This window comes from Centropristis striata, chromosome 2 (genome assembly GCF_030273125.1).
Source record: "Centropristis striata isolate RG_2023a ecotype Rhode Island chromosome 2, C.striata_1.0, whole genome shotgun sequence".
Taxonomy (NCBI): Eukaryota; Metazoa; Chordata; class Actinopteri; order Perciformes; family Serranidae; genus Centropristis; species Centropristis striata.
The window spans coordinates 7,754,676-7,774,487 of NC_081518.1; the positions used below are offsets into that span (position 1 = coordinate 7,754,676).

General features: G+C 40.8%; 1 protein-coding gene across 1 annotated transcript in view; it reads left to right on the plus strand.

The window, feature by feature from the left end:
• The first annotated feature begins 4,554 nt into the window (after nt 1-4,554).
• The window catches only part of cbfa2t3 (CBFA2/RUNX1 partner transcriptional co-repressor 3), a 49,247-nt gene continuing 33,989 nt past the window's right edge, over nt 4,555-19,812 (plus strand). The window contains exon 1 of the mRNA XM_059352522.1: nt 4,555-5,058. Within this exon, the coding sequence (XP_059208505.1) occupies nt 4,854-5,058 (205 nt within the window). The 5' untranslated portion in view covers nt 4,555-4,853. The remainder of the gene's footprint in view (nt 5,059-19,812) is intronic.

Here is a 19,812-nt window from a genome sequence, read left to right on the forward strand (position 1 = left end):
GAAGTATGTTTTGGCTCACAGTGCTATAAGACTGTCTGCAGAGTTGAAAAGTTCAGCTGGTTAGTGGGGGCCAGGTGTCTTGCAGGCAGGCAAGACGCTTCACCATATGGCTTCTTCTCGCCACCAGACGCCAGCCGTCCCAGCCACTGACTTTCACAGGCCTTACTTTCTCTGTACAAGGTGAAAAGCTGCTGACCAACATGCTTAAATAACCCTATATGTGTTTACATTCATAAAGGAGAGAAACATGTCCAGTGTTCGGAAATAGTACTGGTGTGACAATTAATAACCTGGCTAGAAAGCGAGAAAGACAGATTTGATGCATTTCCGATTTACCAACAAAGTTGCAGATTATTTTGCTTCTCTCCTGCATGCTGATTGGAGTTTTAAAGAGGTAATGAAGTCCTGGTGTGTCCTCCTGCTGGGTTTGTATTTGGCGAGGGGTGCCTGTGTGTCGCTGATAGAGGGATCTCTCTGACACGGCTGCTCTGGCCCGCCGCATCTGGGAGCCAGTAGCGGCAGCCGCTGGGGGGAGATAAGGCAAGGCTAGCCGTTCGCCTGTAACACACGTTTTGCCCCCCTCTGCCCTGTTCTCCTCTCCTCCCCTGCTCCTCCCTCCCGTCATCCCCATGACCTTATCTCAGGGGAGAAGGCACCACTGGGTCGCTACTGTGATAGCACCTGCCAGAACCAGAGCTGGCCTCTGGTGATTATGGGGGAATCATTATCTCTCTCTCCCCAAAAACTCATTTTATACCTGCCAACATCTGAGGGGAGGGGGGCAAAGGAGCAAAGGCTTCTATAACAGGTAACACAGGGAAAATTGTGTGTGCTGGTGTGTGTGTGTGTCAGGCGAGCAGGTTGAGGTAAAGAAAAAATACATGCAGCAAAAGTAGCCGTTGTGCATTTTAGGATTTGAGTATAATTGTGATAAGATAAAAGATTATATGTAATGATGGTTGATCATCTGTTTTCAGCGTTTTACAGATTATACAGATTATGTACTAGGGTTGTCAAAAGTATCGATACTAAAACGTTGTATCCGAATACAATACTCATTTTCAAAAGTATCGAGTATCTGAAGCTTGTTATCATAGTTGCAGTTTCTTTTTGCACAACTGTTTTTTATTGTAAATATTTAACCTGTGGTTCTGTTAATTTTTACATGTTGCATTTTTCTTGTTAATAAAAATATTTCTGTTAAATTTTGGGGTCTTTGTTTTTATCCTTTTGGTATCAAAAATGGTATCGAATATTTTCCTGAGTATCGGTATCAAGTTGAACATTTTTGTATCGTGACGACACTATTATGTACATAAAACCTCCCTATATGGGCAAAAAGGTTGGTTCATGTAGGTGTTGCATCATCATTATAAACTAGAATCACAAGTAGGTATAGTGAGGGTAAGATTTAAGATTGAATGTTGCTGGAGAAAAACATGTTCTTCCCCTTGATGCCATGTTGAATATAAGTGAAATAATTTTTAAGGATTTAATTTGTAGCTTATATGGGGCTTACTGTGTGTGTTTAATCACTTCATTCTCAAATCTGTTGCTTTTACTCTACCATTCCTTGCTCCCTTTAATTAGTTTAACTACGCCTCTTTGCTCTTTACGTTCATATTTTTTTCCTCCTCCCACAATTATCTAATCAGTTTAAAACTGCAGAAACTCTTGGTTCACATCATCCAATCAAGTGAGGTTAAAACTTTCCGTCCTCCCGTCAGTATGTCCTCAATTTTTGTGCTCCTTTTCTGACTTACCCCATTATCTGCACCTGTATCTCTTCGTCTGTTCCCAAACCTGTGATGAACCTCAACTCTCCACCTGCCCCACCACCTGATACATTCTCACGCGGTTTATATTCTGCTACGAGGGTGTGTTTTCACTCTCATTTGGCTGTATTTACAGGGCTCTCCCACTTAACCCAAAAAGAGTCTGTGCCAAAATGTAATCAGTTGCTCTGGGAATCCAAATGAAATATAATTTGCACTTTGATTTCACTATTATTGAGATTTATATTGACTTTAATACAACATGTTTGCATGGACACTTGCAAATGTAGGGAAATTCCATTGGTTTAGCTTTTGAAAATGGAAAAGAAACCTTACATTTTATGTGCTTTGTAGGCATTGTGTTAACACACACACACACACACACACACACACACACACACACAAAGACGGCAACATAAGTTTCTCTCACTTCCTCTATGCTGATGACCATATGTGTTGGTTTCAGCCAGGCACTTGGTACATCTGTGTGCTCACATCCCCTCTCACTTCTCTCATCAGCACAATACTTGCTCCAACAAAAATATGTTCATGCGTCTGTGTGTGTGTGTGTGTGTGTGTGTGTGTGTGTGTGTGTGTGTGTGTGTGTGTGTGTGTGTGTGTGTGTGTGCTGTCATACGCACAGGCCACTCCATCTGGGTTAGGGGTTAATGAGTCCTAGGGGGTCAGAGGTCAAGGAGGTGATGGCTACAATGTTGCTAGAGTTTCACATGAGAGCCCCTTTCAGCTGTCTGAGCGTTGTGTAGTTTGCTTTGGCGTCTTTGATTCTAAATGTGAGCTGCTGGTGTTTCACCGTATGTGTGTTTTCCCAGAACAGGCGTGCTTTTTTCTCGATTTATATTTGGCTGCCTACGGTCAGCCACGTGGTGTTGTGGTGTGGGGGGATGAATGATGATCAGAACCACCCAAAGTTTAAATACCATGATCACAGAAAATATTGGTCCTGATGTATGTCTATTTAATTGGATTTAAGGGGGAAAATTTTATCTGGAATGCATGAAATGAGAAGTAAAAGTGGAGTTGGAAGAGAAAACGAAACTGTGGTGTGAATTTCTGGTGACATAGGAATAATGTTTGAAGAGTATTTTCAATTTCAGGCTATCCTCACCCAAAAAAAACACCATGTGGCTTGTTTGTGGAAGAATCCTTCTATGCCACATATTTACATTTGTTGTTTAGCAGTGACCTATAATGGCCATAATAGTAACGAGGGCAAAACAGAGGGAAGTCAAGTGCTGAGTATAAAGAGTGACAAAGTCCAAATGGCAGAAATGTTGGTGAGTGGATGCGCGAAACTAACACGCAAATTTCACCTCAGCAGACCTTAACCATTGGCTTTGTTATGACCTTGTGTAACATTGCTAAGGTAACAAAACATGACAAAACAATTTTTTGGCATTGATGCAATCATTTTCTGTGAAATGTTCAGCTTTGGAGAAGTTTGATATGCATCAATCATCATTCATTAGCATTTCATTGTGAAGTAACCAACTATATGCACCCAAACCCCCCACCCCACCCCCCACACACACTTAATACTGCCCGACAAAGCCTAACTGCAGTAACTGCGCAAAGGGTAAAACTGAGAAAAACTGGGTTTTTTAACGTTTTTTGACTAGCAAGCCAAATTAGTTGTAGGTATGTAAGTGATATGACACTTATTTCTACATGTATTGATGATGTAATTTTTATGCTAAAAAATCATGAAGATTTATTTGACCTTTGACCCCAAAAAACTAGTTAGTGAACTCTGGTTTTGCATCGCTGTAAAAGGTTCTAATAGTAATGCAAAACCAGAGTGCAGTAACTACAATGTTGCTGTCTTCTTTCAACTTTTCAAATTGGTTTTGTAATAAGTGTATTTACAAGTATTGAACAACTCTATTCAAAGATTTGTTTATTTTAGACTCAATATTATAAGTAATGTTATATTTTTAGTCTTAATATAATTTTAACTCACTTTTTTTTTACTTGATCACTATCTAGATAATAATTTCCCTATCAAATAAACTTATAATTTCTAATATTCTTGTCTTCACTATTCAACACAATGAAGAAATACAAGGCTACAATGTCTCGGTCAAAGCAAACCGCAGTTACTGCAATTTTTATGATTATTTCTCTGAAATAAAGCAAAATTTAACTTAGAACAGGGGAAGCACCGGGGAAGGAGTGGCTCCTGGCCGCAGACACAGCTGGTTCCTGACAGAGGAAGCCCAGACGGAGGCCCAGGTCCTGCTGCTTGCTTCTGTCTGCTGATATCACCACAGCCAGCTCTGCTTCTGGCCTCCCCAGGGGCTGCAGCCTTACACACACACACACACACACACACACACACACACACACACACACACACAAACTAACATACTAACACACACTTCTCTGTTGAGCTGCAGTGGCAGCAGGGCAGGAGGAGGGTTCAGATGAGAGTACAGCCCCTCAGCCAGAGCCACGAGACAAGCTGACCTGCCACTGACACACACACACACATACACTTACACACACACACACATGCACTCACACTGCTGGAAGGGAACGACGAGAGATCAAGAGAATCAAATGAAGATTTACACCAAACAAATGCATCTAAGGGGGACAGAAAAAGAAACTTGGAGCTGAGGACAAAGACTGTTGCTATGACTATAAACAGACAACTATCACTATGTATCACCAGAATCCAGGAATAATACAACAGGGATCAAAGTGTTAAAGAAGAGGTGAAAGGAAGAAGAAGAAGCAACCTGTGGCTGTTTCTTGTTTATCTCTGTTTGGAAATTTACAAAAGCCACATCCTTGCCCTTGCATGGCAGTTCAGTGGGTCACACAATGATCTACAGGTGGCCTCCCAGGCAAACTGACTGAAAAGCCTCAAGGACATGTGGAAGAGAAGGTCCAGCAAGAGCTCATAGAGATTTTTAGCATCGATTTTCCTTGAACGTACTGTACACCTGTCAGTGAGCATTAAGTGCTTTACACAGACAGTGTGTCACTTCGCCTTGAATCCCTCACAAAGAATCTGGAAAGTCAAGACCTCAGCAGCGGTGATTTGAAGGTCTGAACATGTCGGCTGAGGTCCATTTAGAGCGCCAGAAAAAGGCCGACTTGAGATCTGGGGTTTCTTCTGCTTCGGCGTTCGCTCCACGTGTCCCCACAGTCACACTGATCAGCCACAGAGAGCTGAGGGATAAACACGCTGCACGCAGACTCCAGCCTGGAAGCCTTGATCTAAACCTGGCAGTCAGCAGCTACTACAGATGTAGTGAAGGTAGGAGCTTGTCATCTTAAAGGACCTGTTTTATGAAATCTTTTGGCAGTGTGTTACAGCGATGAGTGATGGAGGGTCCCGCAGCTGTCAGGTCTGCTCATTAAGTTGGAGTGATTGACGGATAATCAGTTTGTGTTGACTTAGCACTGCATGCTATAAGGGCAATGTGAGGTTTCTTCATCTCGCTGGTAGACCTGTAATTTGATGATTGAAGCTGAGGTTTCAAGGTTAGAATGAGATCAAGCATTACCATCTAAATTAGTTTCTTCTCCAGAGTGATTATGTGTAGAATGATCGAAGGTTTGTTTCACAGTGCATTTAGAATTACTGTATTTTGTTTTACTTTCTATGATGCCCATGTCTATAATGCATTATAAACACACTTATAATGCATTATAATCTGCTTATAGCACTGTATAATTGTAGTTATAAGCACTCATAAATACTCATCATGCTGTATAACACATTAGAAAACATTTTATTATTACATATAAGGTCAAGTGTCATAGCTTTGAATTTGTTTTTGCAAGCCCATGTCTATAATGCATTATAAACACACTTATAATGCATTATAATCTTCTTATAGCACTGTATAATTGTAGTTATAAGCACTCATAAATACCCATCATGCTGTATAACACATTAGAAAACATTTTATTATTACATATAAGGTCAAGTGTCATAACTTTTAATTTGTTTTTGCAAGCCCATGTCTATAATACATTATAAACATACTTATAATGCATTATGATCTGCTTATAGCACTGTAAATTTATAGTTATAAGCACTCATAAATATTCATAATGCTTTAAAACAATAATCATAACACATCATAAAGCAAGTGTCTTAATACTTCATAATACTGACGTTTTTGCGATGTCTATAATGCATTATAAACATACTTATAATGCCTTATAGGGTTACATTTAGCCTAACCCTATAATCACATATTAATGCATTGTAACACTGATTATAATGCAATATAAAAAGTTTATAATGTTTTAAAACTTTGACAATTATAATACGCTATAATGCTTGCAAAAATGTAAATTATGAAGTATTATTGATATTTCACATTATAAGTCAATATAAAATGCTTTTTAATGTTACAATCATTGTTATATAGGATTATGAATATTTATGAGTATCTATAACTATAATTATACAGTGCAATACACAGATTACAGTGCATTATAAGTATGTATAATTTGTTATAGTCATGTGCTTTCCTTAACCACCAAGTTATTCAACAACATCCTCTTATCGCCATGTATTTCGGTCTTCATATGAGCTGTCAAACGCAAATAAACTTGTCATTACTGTTGTTAACAAGCCCTGTGGAGCACATTTGTCCCATGACACTGGAAAGTAAAGAATTCTCAGAGCTTTGTGTGGGTGGGGGGTCTTCCTCTGGGCATCCCCATACAGCTGCAGGGAACAGAACTAGATTCTTGAGTTTCAGTGTTCAGCTTCAGTGGCTTCATAACACACACGCAGGTCATGAGAGTTCATCTCAATGAATGACAGAGGCAAAACTTTAAGTCAGTATTTTGCAGACTGATGAGGGATACTTGAAAGACATCCAGGAAAAAAAGGGGAAGAGAAGAGAAAAAAAAATGTAATTGATTCTTAAAGCACTGAAAACACTGAAGTAGTGCCTTTAGGTAAAAATGAAAACCTTCACTTAATTCAGTAAAGGGTTCGAGGAGAGAGAGATGCATTAAGAATCAGACATTAAAGGCCCAATTTTATAGACTCTAAATATGTAGAAACTGTAAGCCAGAGCAAGGACTAATACCCAACGTAGTGAATTACCTGCAGCGCCTGCCGTCTCTTGGCAGTAATGAGCTTTGTGAACGTTGCAGTGATAAGGCCCCTATAATTAGGCTTAGTCATAAGCATCCCCCCTGTAATTCTGTGATAAAAACCCAGTAGAACTCTGGTGTCGGTGCTCCAACCCATTCATCTCTCTCTCTCTCTCTCTCTCTCTCTTTCTCTCTCTCTCTCTCTCTCTCTCTCTCCCTCTCTCTCACACACACACACACACACATAAATGCATACACTGAGGAAATCAAAATGTGTCAATGTGAACTGTAAACACAGCTCTTTGTCTCAAGTAGTTTACCTTATGTAACCATTCGTGTGTGTGTGTGTCCGGCGACATGTTCACACTGTATGGAAAAGAAGCAGCAGTAATATGTGTGTGGTAGTGCGTGTGCATGTGTGTGTGTGTGTGTGTGAGGTGTTGTGAGCTGCAGCATAGGCTTCCTGTGAGGGAGCAGATGTCGCAGAGCTCAGGCACAGCTGCGACGGGCGATAACCGTGGTGGCAAGAATATGTCGGCACGCTGGCTCTTCTCCCTGGGTCTTATCAGCCGCACACAGCATACAGACACACACACGCACACACACACACAAACACACACACTTATATAGACACAATAAGGAACTGCCACCCAGCACTAGCACACCCTCACAGCAAGCCCAGATAGAGGGAGGAAGGCAATGAGAGAGATGGAGAGAGGAAGAAAAGGAGAAAGGACTAAATCAAGGGACTTTGAGGGAAAAGGTGCAGTGAATCCCTAACAAAGCCTTGGCTCATGTCTGCTGTATCATAGACTTCATAATTTTGTGCCAATCCTAATCCTCCATAGCTATGAATAGGCTATTCTATATAGTTTTCTCTCACAAGAAGAGATAACTTTTATATACAACTTTGTTGCTTTCCCTGTGTATTGATTTGATTGACATTATTATCCAGGTGTCTGAAGGGACAATCAGACACTTGGACTAAATTCAAAATCGAATTAATTCTTATTATATCAATAACCGTTTCATCTTTACCCAGTTCTTTTTCCTTTTAATTCAAGCTCATTACAGTCTCACAGAATCTTAAAATCGTATGTATTTTGTGAATTTGGGTTTGGAATATCAAATATGGGCACTACACTGTAAAAAATGTTTGTATAAATTACAGTAAAACACTTTCAAATTACATCAGAAGTAGGGCGTAAAATTAAAAATTATATAGCACTGTAGTAGATGCTTTTAATTACCGTACATCAAAGAATAGCACAAAACAACAGTTTTGCTGTAAAAATTTAACATTTTCATGTAAAATTAATGTAAAAATACCATGATGTGTGAATGAATGACACAATTACCCTAAAAATAACAGGATTATTCCATCTAAATTACAGTTTTTGCTGATATTTAGATTTAAATTTACAGTAGAAAACCGCTCACTGTATTTTTTACAATGAAGTTCTGGCAACCATAGTTACCGATAGTTTTGTTTAGATGTTCTAGACAGTTACTGTCTTTAGAAATAGGTAATATTTTCCGTACGTTGTTTGTCTGTCAGCCGGATTATAGAAAAATAAAAATGCTGCTTCTATTTTCATGAAACTTGGTGGAAGGGTGTAGCATTGGGCAAAGAAGAACCCAATGTTCTTTTTTATTTTTTATCTTGGAGCGGATCCAAATCACGGGGCGGATACACAACTTATTTTTTCATGCTATTGTTAACATTGCATGGCCTTGGTGTAGGTCTGTGCTGTCTGAGTGCCCTTCTTGTTTGTTTTTGTTTTATTTGCTCTTAAATTCAAATGAGGCATGCATTTCCCATAAACGGATTTCTAAAAAAAAGACGAGAAGAGACGCGCAGCCAGGACACTGTCAGGAATGTGTTTTGTTGGCATGGAAGACAAATGAGCCCATCAGGAGGATTTTGCAGATATTCCAAAAGTCATCAACGTATTATGAATATGTTACTTGATTTGAATAATCTAACATGATAAATAACATTTCAGGGCATTTATTCAGTATTCTGTTGTGGAATATGTTTAAAAGTAACCCTTCAAACACCGCCTACCATTAAAACTGTAAAATACATGATTTGCAGAGGATTTCATGTTGTTTATCTCTAAATAAGTGGTTTTACTTGCAGTTGTGCAATGTCACCATATTTCAGCAGTTATGAGCTGATTAACAACGTTATCACAACCAGCATGACAGAGCAACAATTAGGCACGTTTTGCACATTTCTTTTACAGCCGTACTGCACATGTGAAAATGTATCTTCACTGATCTATTGCTTAATGTTTGCATCACTGTATCTCAGACACAGCCACAAGCAAATAAATGTGGCAGAGATCATCAAAAAATGTGGGAAAAGATGGATGTTGATTCAAGAAGAGGGAGGAAAACAAAGCAAATGAGGAATGGAAAAAAAGTGAGAGGTATGTGGGAGGAGAGGCAAGGTGATGATAAGTGTGTGTGTGGATAGAGAGAGTGTGTGTGTATGTAGAGAGAGAGAGAGAGAGAGAAGTTATCCTTTCTGTTTCCTCAGCACCAGCTTTGTGGTTTCTATGAGGAACAGATGTTCACAACTTGATACAGTGCCTCATCCCCCTCTACTCACTATCTCCAGTGCCAGCACCACCAACTGTCTGCACACACAAACACACAAAGGCGCACACACATATTGTCTCTTGGGAAACACAGTCAGATATAGCAGTGACTTTCTCATGTGATTGTACCAGGGCGTATTCACCTGCATGCTGAGGACTTTTTACTGTCCGTTTCCCTCTCGGGGCTCAGGCTGCATATCCTGTTCTTGAGTCAACACTTGATGTAATCAGGTGTCACTTCCTCCTTTGTCAGTTTGCACTTCTGTTGGTCAGCTGTGATCCTGCGCTCTGATACAGGCTGGCAGTCTGGCCAAAGAAAACACACTCACAGACGCACGTATTAATGCACCTGCATGCATGTAGACGTTAAAGTCCACACACTCCCTGCAGATAAATAGTCTAATCAAAGCATCTCATACGTCTCTCTTCCTAATTCCAGATTAGTTATTGCTAATAGGATTATGAATGTGTATGTATTTAAAGAATTGAGGTTAAATTTAAGTGCAATTTAACCTCATTTTCTATATTCTGCTGTTTTGTTTGGCTCAGAAATGAAAGCCCTCAAGCATATGAAAAATTGACGACAAGTAGAATATGTTTCAGGCATTGCAACAATTTTGCAATACTTCAGCATTTGCAAAAACAGAATAAATTGGATTGGATGAAACAAAAGTAAATGGAATAGAAAAATAGTCAGCTACAGTAATGCATTGTGTAGTGCTCTTATTAGAGTTGTTCTGTGGCAGAAAACAACCCTGCAAGTCAAGTACTTCAAAGGACATTTATTCTTTCCAAAGAGCGCGGATTGAATTTTGAATTCACATCATGTCTGGATGATTCAAACAACCGACACTTTGCTGCTCGATTGCAAACAAAATGTCAGGGGGTCTATGGGTGCAATTTGTAAAAGCAGAATTCCAGCATACGTGCTTGAGTGGGTGGGTCAATGATCCGTTACACTACGCCGTATCAAAGAAACACTCTCTCTGTCTCGTCCTCTTTCATACCATTATGGAGCAGCTTGCACACATTAATGTTAACACACAGAGTGAGAGAACAACATCCTCTTAAGCATGCTATCAGAGAAAGCTGTGTTTAAATTACAAAACCCATTTTCAGGGACGATGCATGGGACTCAAAGGGAGAATTCTCAACCGAAGCCCAATCATTTTTATCTGCGTTTCAATCAGCATAAGTTACTTATTTTTTTACTGGTTTGATCAAGTGAGATGTGCTCTTTCCCCTCTTTCATGTCTGCCAGGAACCTACAATGGTGTCTTTAATGGCAGCTCCATAAGTGTGGTCTGTTGAATGTGCATGAGAGAGGAGAGGATAGAAGAAGAGAGAGGAGCGCGGGAACACAATGGGTCTAGCGTTCCTTTCAGTCGGCTCAGGGCCTTATCTCCTGTCAACACACTAGCCTGTGACTGCCACTATAGGAAAGGATTTACAATGTGTGAGTGGAGGAAATGCTGCAAACTTCTCTCTTGCTCTGACACACACACACATACACATACACATAGACAGAAATAGTCATTTCCATACCCACACAATGACCAAACCTAGTTGTATCTCAGTGAGAGCTCAACCATCCAGGAGAAGCTGTCAACGTGGTGTGTGTTTGTGAGGTGACAGAGAGATAGAAGAGTGAAAGAAAAGGCAGAGACAAAGCTGTTTTCATCATTAATGCCATCAAAGGGACTTCCCGTCGCAGTATTATGGCACACAGAGAGTTCATCCAAAGCGACTTCCCACCTTATGTGTGCTTCATTGTGCAGTTTATCAGGCCGGCCACATGGAGTGTCAGCGCTAACCCAGTGACCGCTCAACAAAAGGCCAAATTAAGAGGAGTGAGAGGCTGTCGTACAGGGAGCCTGACAGGTTGACTGACGCCGTTCCCGAGGAGAATAGCATCCTGTCAATCTTGGAGCTGTCACCTTGACAGGAATCCTTTCTTTGGATGCAACCCCCATCGCCAACCTTTCTGTCACTCAAGGCCACACACACATACACACCTTTTTCCTTTTCAGTATTCCGAACAGGAAACAAATAAGCCACCTATAGGAACATACTAAGAACATACACACTCACACACACACACACAATGCTGCATGTGTGGAACCACCTAGGGCCATAACTCTGAAAGAGAGAAATATAGAGAGTGAGTTTCATAAACACTCCATCCATCTCCTTGACAACTGTGGTACTCTACAACCGCTGCTTCCGACAGACCCGGCTTGTAATGGCCTGTGCATCTGTTTATGTGTGTAATGTTGGTGTATCTCACTGTGTGTGTGTGTGTGTGTTTGACCACAGCAGCTTTACGGTAAATTGGCATAATGTGGTGTGAACTAAAAACATTGGCACTGGACTTGAGGTTACCTGTTCCTTCACATGGGCCGCTATGGGGAAACTGTTACGTTCCACTTAAAGAGCACTAGGGCTTTCCCCCTGCACGCTTTATTCACATTATTTAATCAGGACTGGAGCGTTCTTTAAAAAAAGTCCGCCTGGCTCCGTATGAAGGCAGCGTTTGTGTTGGAGGCTGGCGAAGCTGGTGAGACTGGAGTCGGGGCAGAGCAGCTGTCTGTGTGTACTTTACAAGCTGGTTCTGTTTGTTCTGTAGACACAGGAGGGGTCAGGAGGGTGTCAGCTTTGTCTGCTGTCCCCCCTCTATGGCTATGTGTGTGTGTGTGTGTGTGGGTGTGTGTGTCCAACAGAGGGAGAGAGAGGGCAGGTGGGTGGGGCAAAGGGAGTAACAGACCAGGGTGGACAGGTGGAGGATTCTCACTAGAGGAACCAGATGTACCTGCCTTTTCTCTCTCTGTCTCTCGCTGTATAATTCTGTCTGCTTATATAACACATTTATCTATTTAGTGGCAGTGCACATCAAGAACAATTACTGTAAATGCACCAAAATCCAGCCAATGTCTGTCTTACATCTATAGTTACAATGTTACAGTTTAATTTAGCTGATGATTTTATTCAAAGCGACGTACATTTGAGAGTTCATACAACACAAGCAAAGATCTAGTCAGAAGACAATACGAGAGTAAGTGCCATGGGTTAAGTTTGAGTCCAGCAATGCAACATGATGATATCACAGCAAGCAGGTTCTTGGCTATATTTTAAAACACACATTTCTTTGACTATACTGTATAACATTAGCACACTCCAGTTCTTGATCTCTTTCGACAATTGAACTGGCGACCTCTCACACACAAAGCTGCAGTCATATTCCTCAACCAGGAGCCAATAGTAGAGAAAAAAAGGTTAGTTGATTAATAAATTAGTTGATTGACAGAAAATTGCATCAATTCAATGTTTAGGTCTTTAAAGGGACAGTTCAACCCAAAATAAAAAAATACTTTTGGTTTCCTCTTTTTACCTGTGGTGCTATTTATTAATCTAGATTGTTTTGGTGTAAGATGCCGACTTTCATGCTTTCTCTTGAATATAATAGAACTCAATGGCACTTGACTTGTGGTTCTCAGAGTGCAAAAAAATATGCAAAAATATAATAGTTTTAATGAATCTTTCCAGAAATCATGACCCAGGATTTTGTTGGCATCTGAGTTCCTTCCAGTCAATCTGCATTAATAAATGACACTACAAGTAAGAGAATACAATATTTGTGTTGATTTTGGGATGAAATAATGTCACAGCAGCCTTTTCAGAGTGAGGATTTGCAGATTTTTTTTGTATGTTTGTCAGTTGAATAGCTTTCAGTTTTAACCATCAGGCAAACTAAGCAATTTAAAGATGTCCCCCTGTCTCTGGAAACTTATGATGGCCATTTCCCCTATTTTATGCCATTCTATAGAATAAATGTTGACTCAATTAATCAAAAATATAATTGACAGATAAATCAAATAATTGCAATTTGCAGTCTAATCTGTAGTACTCACAGACAGATGTTACATCTTAGTGTAAATGGAATAAAAGGTTGAAACAGCCTATTAAATCGGATATAAACATGCAGCACTAATAAAATGAGAATATTAATGTTGGTGGAGATAATAACCCCTATGTGATATACACAGTAGGACAACATTATAACTCATTATGCTTTATCAGGTACTAATTAAAACAAGCAACACAAAAGCATACATACAGAGCAATAAAAATGGGAACATTAAAAATATTTATCTGTCCATCTTCACATCAATCCGCCCACCTGATTATTTATAACACTTATACCTGACGAGACAAAGAAAACAATGCATTTTACAAGCTATGCAGGATTGCAGACAAAGATATCTTTCTGCATTCATTAAGCTCCCAAAAATCTGTCATTGTATTTTTTTCCTCCAAGTGTGGAATAAAGTAAATAAAGTCTGCAGTCTGGTGGACTCAATCCTGCTCCCCTTGTTGTTGTCCTCCTCGTCGTCCTGATATGAGGAAACAGCGGCCCCCACGGGCAGACAGTGGAACTGTTTCTCTCAGCTGCTCTTATTGCTTTTTTATTCGACAGATTTGGCATAGGGAATAATTACTTTATAGATATAAGCTGCAAGTCATGCATTCGCACTATTATATATATATTATTTGCAGGATTTTAATGGATTTTGTTGGGGAAATACATTTTTTTAGCTAAGTGTAACCCATAGTTAATAAGTTTCATATCGTTCTGTAATAAAATTCAGTTTATTTAGCCTCCAATGGCATACTTTCACAATTTTGTACCCAATCTGGGATTTTTGTACTCCACAATTTGGATCTTCTTCAATTTAGAAAGGATTCCTGTACATAGCTGCCAGCTCTCGCCTCTGATGGTACCCGAGAGAGAGAGAGAGAGAGAGAGAGAGAGGAGTAGAGAGAGAGGGAGGGAGAGAGAGAGAGGTTAGGAGCTCCAGATGGTGTTTAAACGCAGACAGAAGGCTACAGCGAGGACAGAGAGGAGGAGGAGGAGAGAGCTGCGGTTACAGTGAGCTCGTCAGCTCCGCTCATCAGTGAAGACAAAACAAGTCTGATTTAAAAAAAAATAAAGAAAAAACACCCCAAAATTGTGAATTGACGGTGGGAGAAGAAAAAAAAGCAAAATATGCTCAGCTGACTGTGATTTTCTTGTGGGAGAAGAAGTGGGATCTCTTTGTAACACCATCTGAAGACAGGTCGGCGGAGGATCGGCGCGTCGGCGGAGGAGAAGGACCGTACAGAGAAACGTGGTAGTAGAGAAGTCTGCTCCCAGCCTGGAGACCAACTGTGTTTTTAAAAAGAAAACAGGAGCACAATTTATCTAACCGGATGTGTGCGGACTTGTTCCTGACACCACGGACTGTGGCTGAACTGTGAACTAAAGGAGAGGGGTTTAAAGTTGTCACAGGAGGAATAATAGACGCACCCTGCAGACAAGAGGATCCGCATCTTGTTTTTATTTTTTTTACATGGGAGACGCGAGGATTTTTAATCCAAACTGTTCATAGTTTTGTCTCCTTAAAAACGATCAGAAAGGACGTTTTTTTTGCAGTTGAAACTGTATTATTTTTCTTTCTTCTTCCACTATCTGGGATGGTTAAAATGAGCAAGAGCGGATTTACATGACTGGGACAAGTTGTGTTTTTTTTCTTTACATCAGCGTCAAAACAAGACGCTGTTTGCTTTAAAAACACACTCACAGACTGCAAAACCAAAGACATCAATGTTCTTAAGGATCCAAGAGCCCTTGCTTTGATTTTTTTTTATTTCTTCTTTTTTTCGATATAACTAAGAAGAGAAATACCTCATAATTTATTATACCTGGAAAAGTCAAAGCCCCTTTTTTTGAACTCCCAAAGGAAAGTTAAACGTTTTCTTTTGTTTTAGACTGGCTTCTGCCTCTTTCCTCTCAATATTAAAAAAACAAGAAAGAAAAGGAAAGGAATAACACCTGAATAGTTCCCCGCACTATCTAGCAAAAGGCTTTATCATTTCCCCCCCAAATAATGAGGATTGAGACGATATAAAAGCTCTTTCAGAAACTATTTGGTGTGGATTATCACCGCTACAATTACCTCAGCGTGACCTCGACCTTCACAAAGTAAGTACAACCTGCAAACTCGACTTTATCCAAGCAAATCATGGGGAAACATTTATGTATTTATTGTATTTTATTGCACTGGGAGCTTGCACGAGCCTGCATTCGTATGTTTGTTGTAATTTATAGGACCATTTGACGTAATAGGAGAAGTGTTTCATATTTAAAGACCCAGACTGCTAAAATATCTCTCGTTTAAACTCACATTGTGGTCAACTCAACATTGTGTTTGCAGCTCTCTGTCAGAGCGGCGTGTTAATGTCAAGGTGAAGACAAACCAGGCTCCTCCTTATGTACCTGCTTTTCCTATATTCTTTAAAAATATATATTTTTTACAATATTGATCCGTTTTCTGCAATTCTGTCTACTGTAATTCAACCCTTTTACATCTTAAGCTGTCTTCAGAGGGTTTAGGATATTAAATATAGGGGGAAACAATGGGTGAAAAAGCACATTTCTTACTATTTATAGATGTAGAGGCTGTAGAGTAGGCAGAACAAAGCAAGTCTATAATTGCATCCATTATAATGATATTATTGGTAACATTTCATGCGCTTATCTCAATTTTTATAGCTGTGTAGTGAACTAAATGTGGTGAGAGAGCTGAGGTGGAGATATACTTGGGAGGGGGATTCACCAGTTGTTTGCCCCATCAGTCTGTGCTGCACATCAAAGTGATGTTGAGACAAAGTGATGACACAAAATCTTTAGTCTATGAACTTGGTGTCCACCTGGACTGGATGGAAGTGAAGAGTGTGAAGGGATGCATTTAGACGTTTACCCTGAATGGTTCCTTTAGAAAAGCCCTCCACCCTTCTGTGGTGCATCACCTTTGTGTGAAAAGAAAATTGAGGAGCAGTCCCTTCTGGTGAGCGCAGGCTGTTTATTTTGCTTTTGTTGTACCACTTTACTTACTTTTGTGTGGAGACATTAAAGAAGGAGTGTTTAACAGGAACACTATGGCAACGAGAGGCAACAAACACAACTGCAAAGTGATTAAAAAAAGGTGAAATCATGGTGGATAATTTATAGCAACCCCTTGTGACTGTGGGGACACTCCCTGAGAAGAAACAAGTCCAGCCAAAGGTTTCTCCCCCCACTTGAACAGCCTCAGCAGCGCACTCTTCTGCCTCTGAGTGCAACAGTAAAACACTCAGGCCATTTTCTCTGCAGGACACGGCCCTGTATAATTGGCCCTGGTAAATATCATCTGAATAATTGAACAGTTGATAATAGTCTCGAACAATGGATGGGAGGTTGCAGGGGTGAAACCGCAGTGCAGACACCCTGCCTCACCGCACATTATACCTCCATCACCACCACCAAGCGAGCATCTCAGCCTCCCTCCTTCCAACGCCGGCCGCCCCCATCGCTCAGCTGGGCCCGGCCAGCCGCCTGCTAAGGCAGATGTCCCCACTTCATCATCAAGTAGCTCTCTTAAAAAAGGCAGGCCATTCATTATGACCCCAGCCTGCAGAGTGTTTATTCACTTCCCATCTACCACAGGTGCATAGATGGGATGTCTTCTGTTTTTATATATGCAAAAGGAGACATACCACAGGACTTTTTTTTTTAAGAAAGAAGCTGCTTTATTCCGAAGAAACAGCAGCAGGCAAAGCCACAGGGCAGCAGAGAGTCAGCAGAAAGTCTCTATTTAATGACAACTAAAAAAAACATACTTTACTGCCCTTTGCTTTCTTGTTTCATTATTCTGTGATTCATTGCTGCTATTTCAAGCACATCATGAGTAATATTTTCCCATCAAAAGAATCAGAGGCACAGTATTTTTTTGTATTCTTGCATGTGCCGGTGTTAAGTAGATCAGGAGAGGATGGAAGGAGTTTGGTCTGAGTCTGACAGTGTCATCGGGTGCAGGAGACGTGGCTCTTTCTATGCTGTGACTCTCTGTGTACTGCTTACATGTTTACTGTATTAGCGTGTGGGCTTGTTGAGTGTGCTTGGTGTGTGCCGTAATTATCGTGATCTAAATGCGGGCAGTGCAGGTGAAACTGGCTGTCTCCTAATTAATGAGTGGAGCAGATGGCCTCGGGTGGGCGGGAGCTGTGAGCGCACAGCGAGCCGGTCAGGTGGTCAGCACAACACAGACACCTGGGCCATCACAAACAAGACAAGCCAAGCAGTTGACACAAGCCAAAGACATCTGGCCTGTGTGTGTATGTGTGTGTACATGTGTGTGTGTCTATGTGGATGTATGGCCTTCCTGAAAGTCAACAAACAGATATAGTGATGGGTCTGATATCATGAGACCTTTTGAAAAGGAGCCTATCTGCTCTTAATCTTGTACATGTATTAGTTGTGTAAGAGGGTTAAGATATTATACAGAAAAGAGAAACAAAAACAAACACTCAAGAGCAGGAAATATATTTATATTTTTATTGTCTCTTCAGCCAGACGTCTCTTGACCTTTCAGATATATTGGTGGCCACTTAGAGGAACCCGACCCCCAAAATTGTAACCATTGCAATACAGCATGTTCTTTTACACCAAGGTGTTTATAAGTATGACTCACAGTGCGTGTGCAGCCTTTTTATATTTATGTTTGTGTGTAAACATTATATTCAGGGCTGAGCCTAATCTCCCTCTCTATTAACATTGTACTCTTACACTAACAGTACACCAAATTATTTAAAACAGGGCGGTTTGGCTATACAGTTCAAATGTTTGCCTTTTGACGTGTTATTATGTTTATTACTTGTTTGTGTTTGTGTTTCTGCACTCCACAATGGCTTTATGTTTGTGACACAAGGTTTCAGTGAATGAGCTTGTTCTAGACAGCTTTACCTGCAGGGCGAGAAAATTAACCTTCAAAATAATACAGAAAAGTACATCCTCTGTTTAGTGTCTTGAAATGGGGTTTTTTAAAGAGGAGACAGCGGCGTGGTGTTATTGAGAGTTATTTGACATTTGCTGGTTGTTCTGCATGTCTTTGTTCAGGATGATGAAATTAAAAGGCAGCCTTGTGCAGCACTGATGCTCACAGTGGAAACTAACTGTACTTACTGTTCAGTTACAGCGAGTTTAATGAGATCAGTGTGTAAATGTGTGTGTTTTTCTGGAGATATGGGATCAAGTGAGTGACTTAAGGAGTGATGAAGTGGCGTTCCCGGCGCTAAATCTCTATGGTTTCACTGCTGTTTATCCTAATACACAGTGGGAAAGACCAGTGTGGTTCTGGCTGCCTTTTGCTCCGTCCTCCGTCTTGTGTGTGTGTGTGTTTGTGTGTGTTTGTGTGTGTGTTGGTCTGCTCTGCCCTGGTCTGTTCCACATGTGTTTGACATTACTGTGACAAGGCTGCCCAGCCTCTCTGGGGAGATGGAGAATGTCAGAGACTAGAGCGGAGAAGCGAACAGCTTCCCAACATCTGATGGAATGAGAAACACACTCGCTGGATGGCTGGCCTGCTGACGCCACAGCGTGGGAGCAGAGCAGAGGGTGGAGGCCAAGTAAAACCCCAAATGTGTGTGTGAAATATCACTCTTTCTTTCATTTCCCCTGTTTGCTTCCCTACATGTGCACATATCCACTTGGAATAACATATAGCATGCACACAATCGTTCTTTTTCCTCTGTCAAAACGCTGTTTTGAACCCTTCAGAAACATCTTGTGTATTTTCTCCATGCAGGGGAAATGCTCCTTACTACTTTCAGTGTGACATTCAAGGGTGAAAACTAACTATTTATTGCTGAGCATTTCTGTAAATTATTTGTTGAATTGACTCTTCATTTTACAAAAATTACCCCCACCTTATACGACACTGACAAATTGCACCCTCAATTATGCATTTCAAAAGGAAGGCGCATTTCCAGTGCACAGAAATGCTCAATCATGAATGCAATCAGAAACAAATGTCACAACACTGATGAATTCACATGTAAAGTACGTATAGTTGAATTGCTGACGGCTACAGCCAGAGAAAAAGCTTCCTCCTCCTCCCTTCCTCGTCTTGTGCCCATTTCACCTCTCCTTCCTCACCTTCACTGACCCCTGACCTTCTGTTGACCCTCCTCTCTTCCTTGTCCTATTCTCCCTGTGGCACCTTCTCACCTCCCACCCCGCTCCGCTTCATGGTAGGAAGTGTGTTCAGATCAGAGTCAGACACAGGAAGCAGCTGGGCTAATCTACAGTAGCGCTGAGCTCTGTTTTAATCAAGCCAAATGGACAGGCCAGCAGAGAAAATGGGAAGTTCATATCGCCACTGCTACCTGATATAATGAATCCCTCCCTTTCCTGATGCCCCACGCTGAGGCCTTTATCACAGGCGGGGAATAAACAAGCACAAAGGAACACAGACTGAAGTTATTAAGGC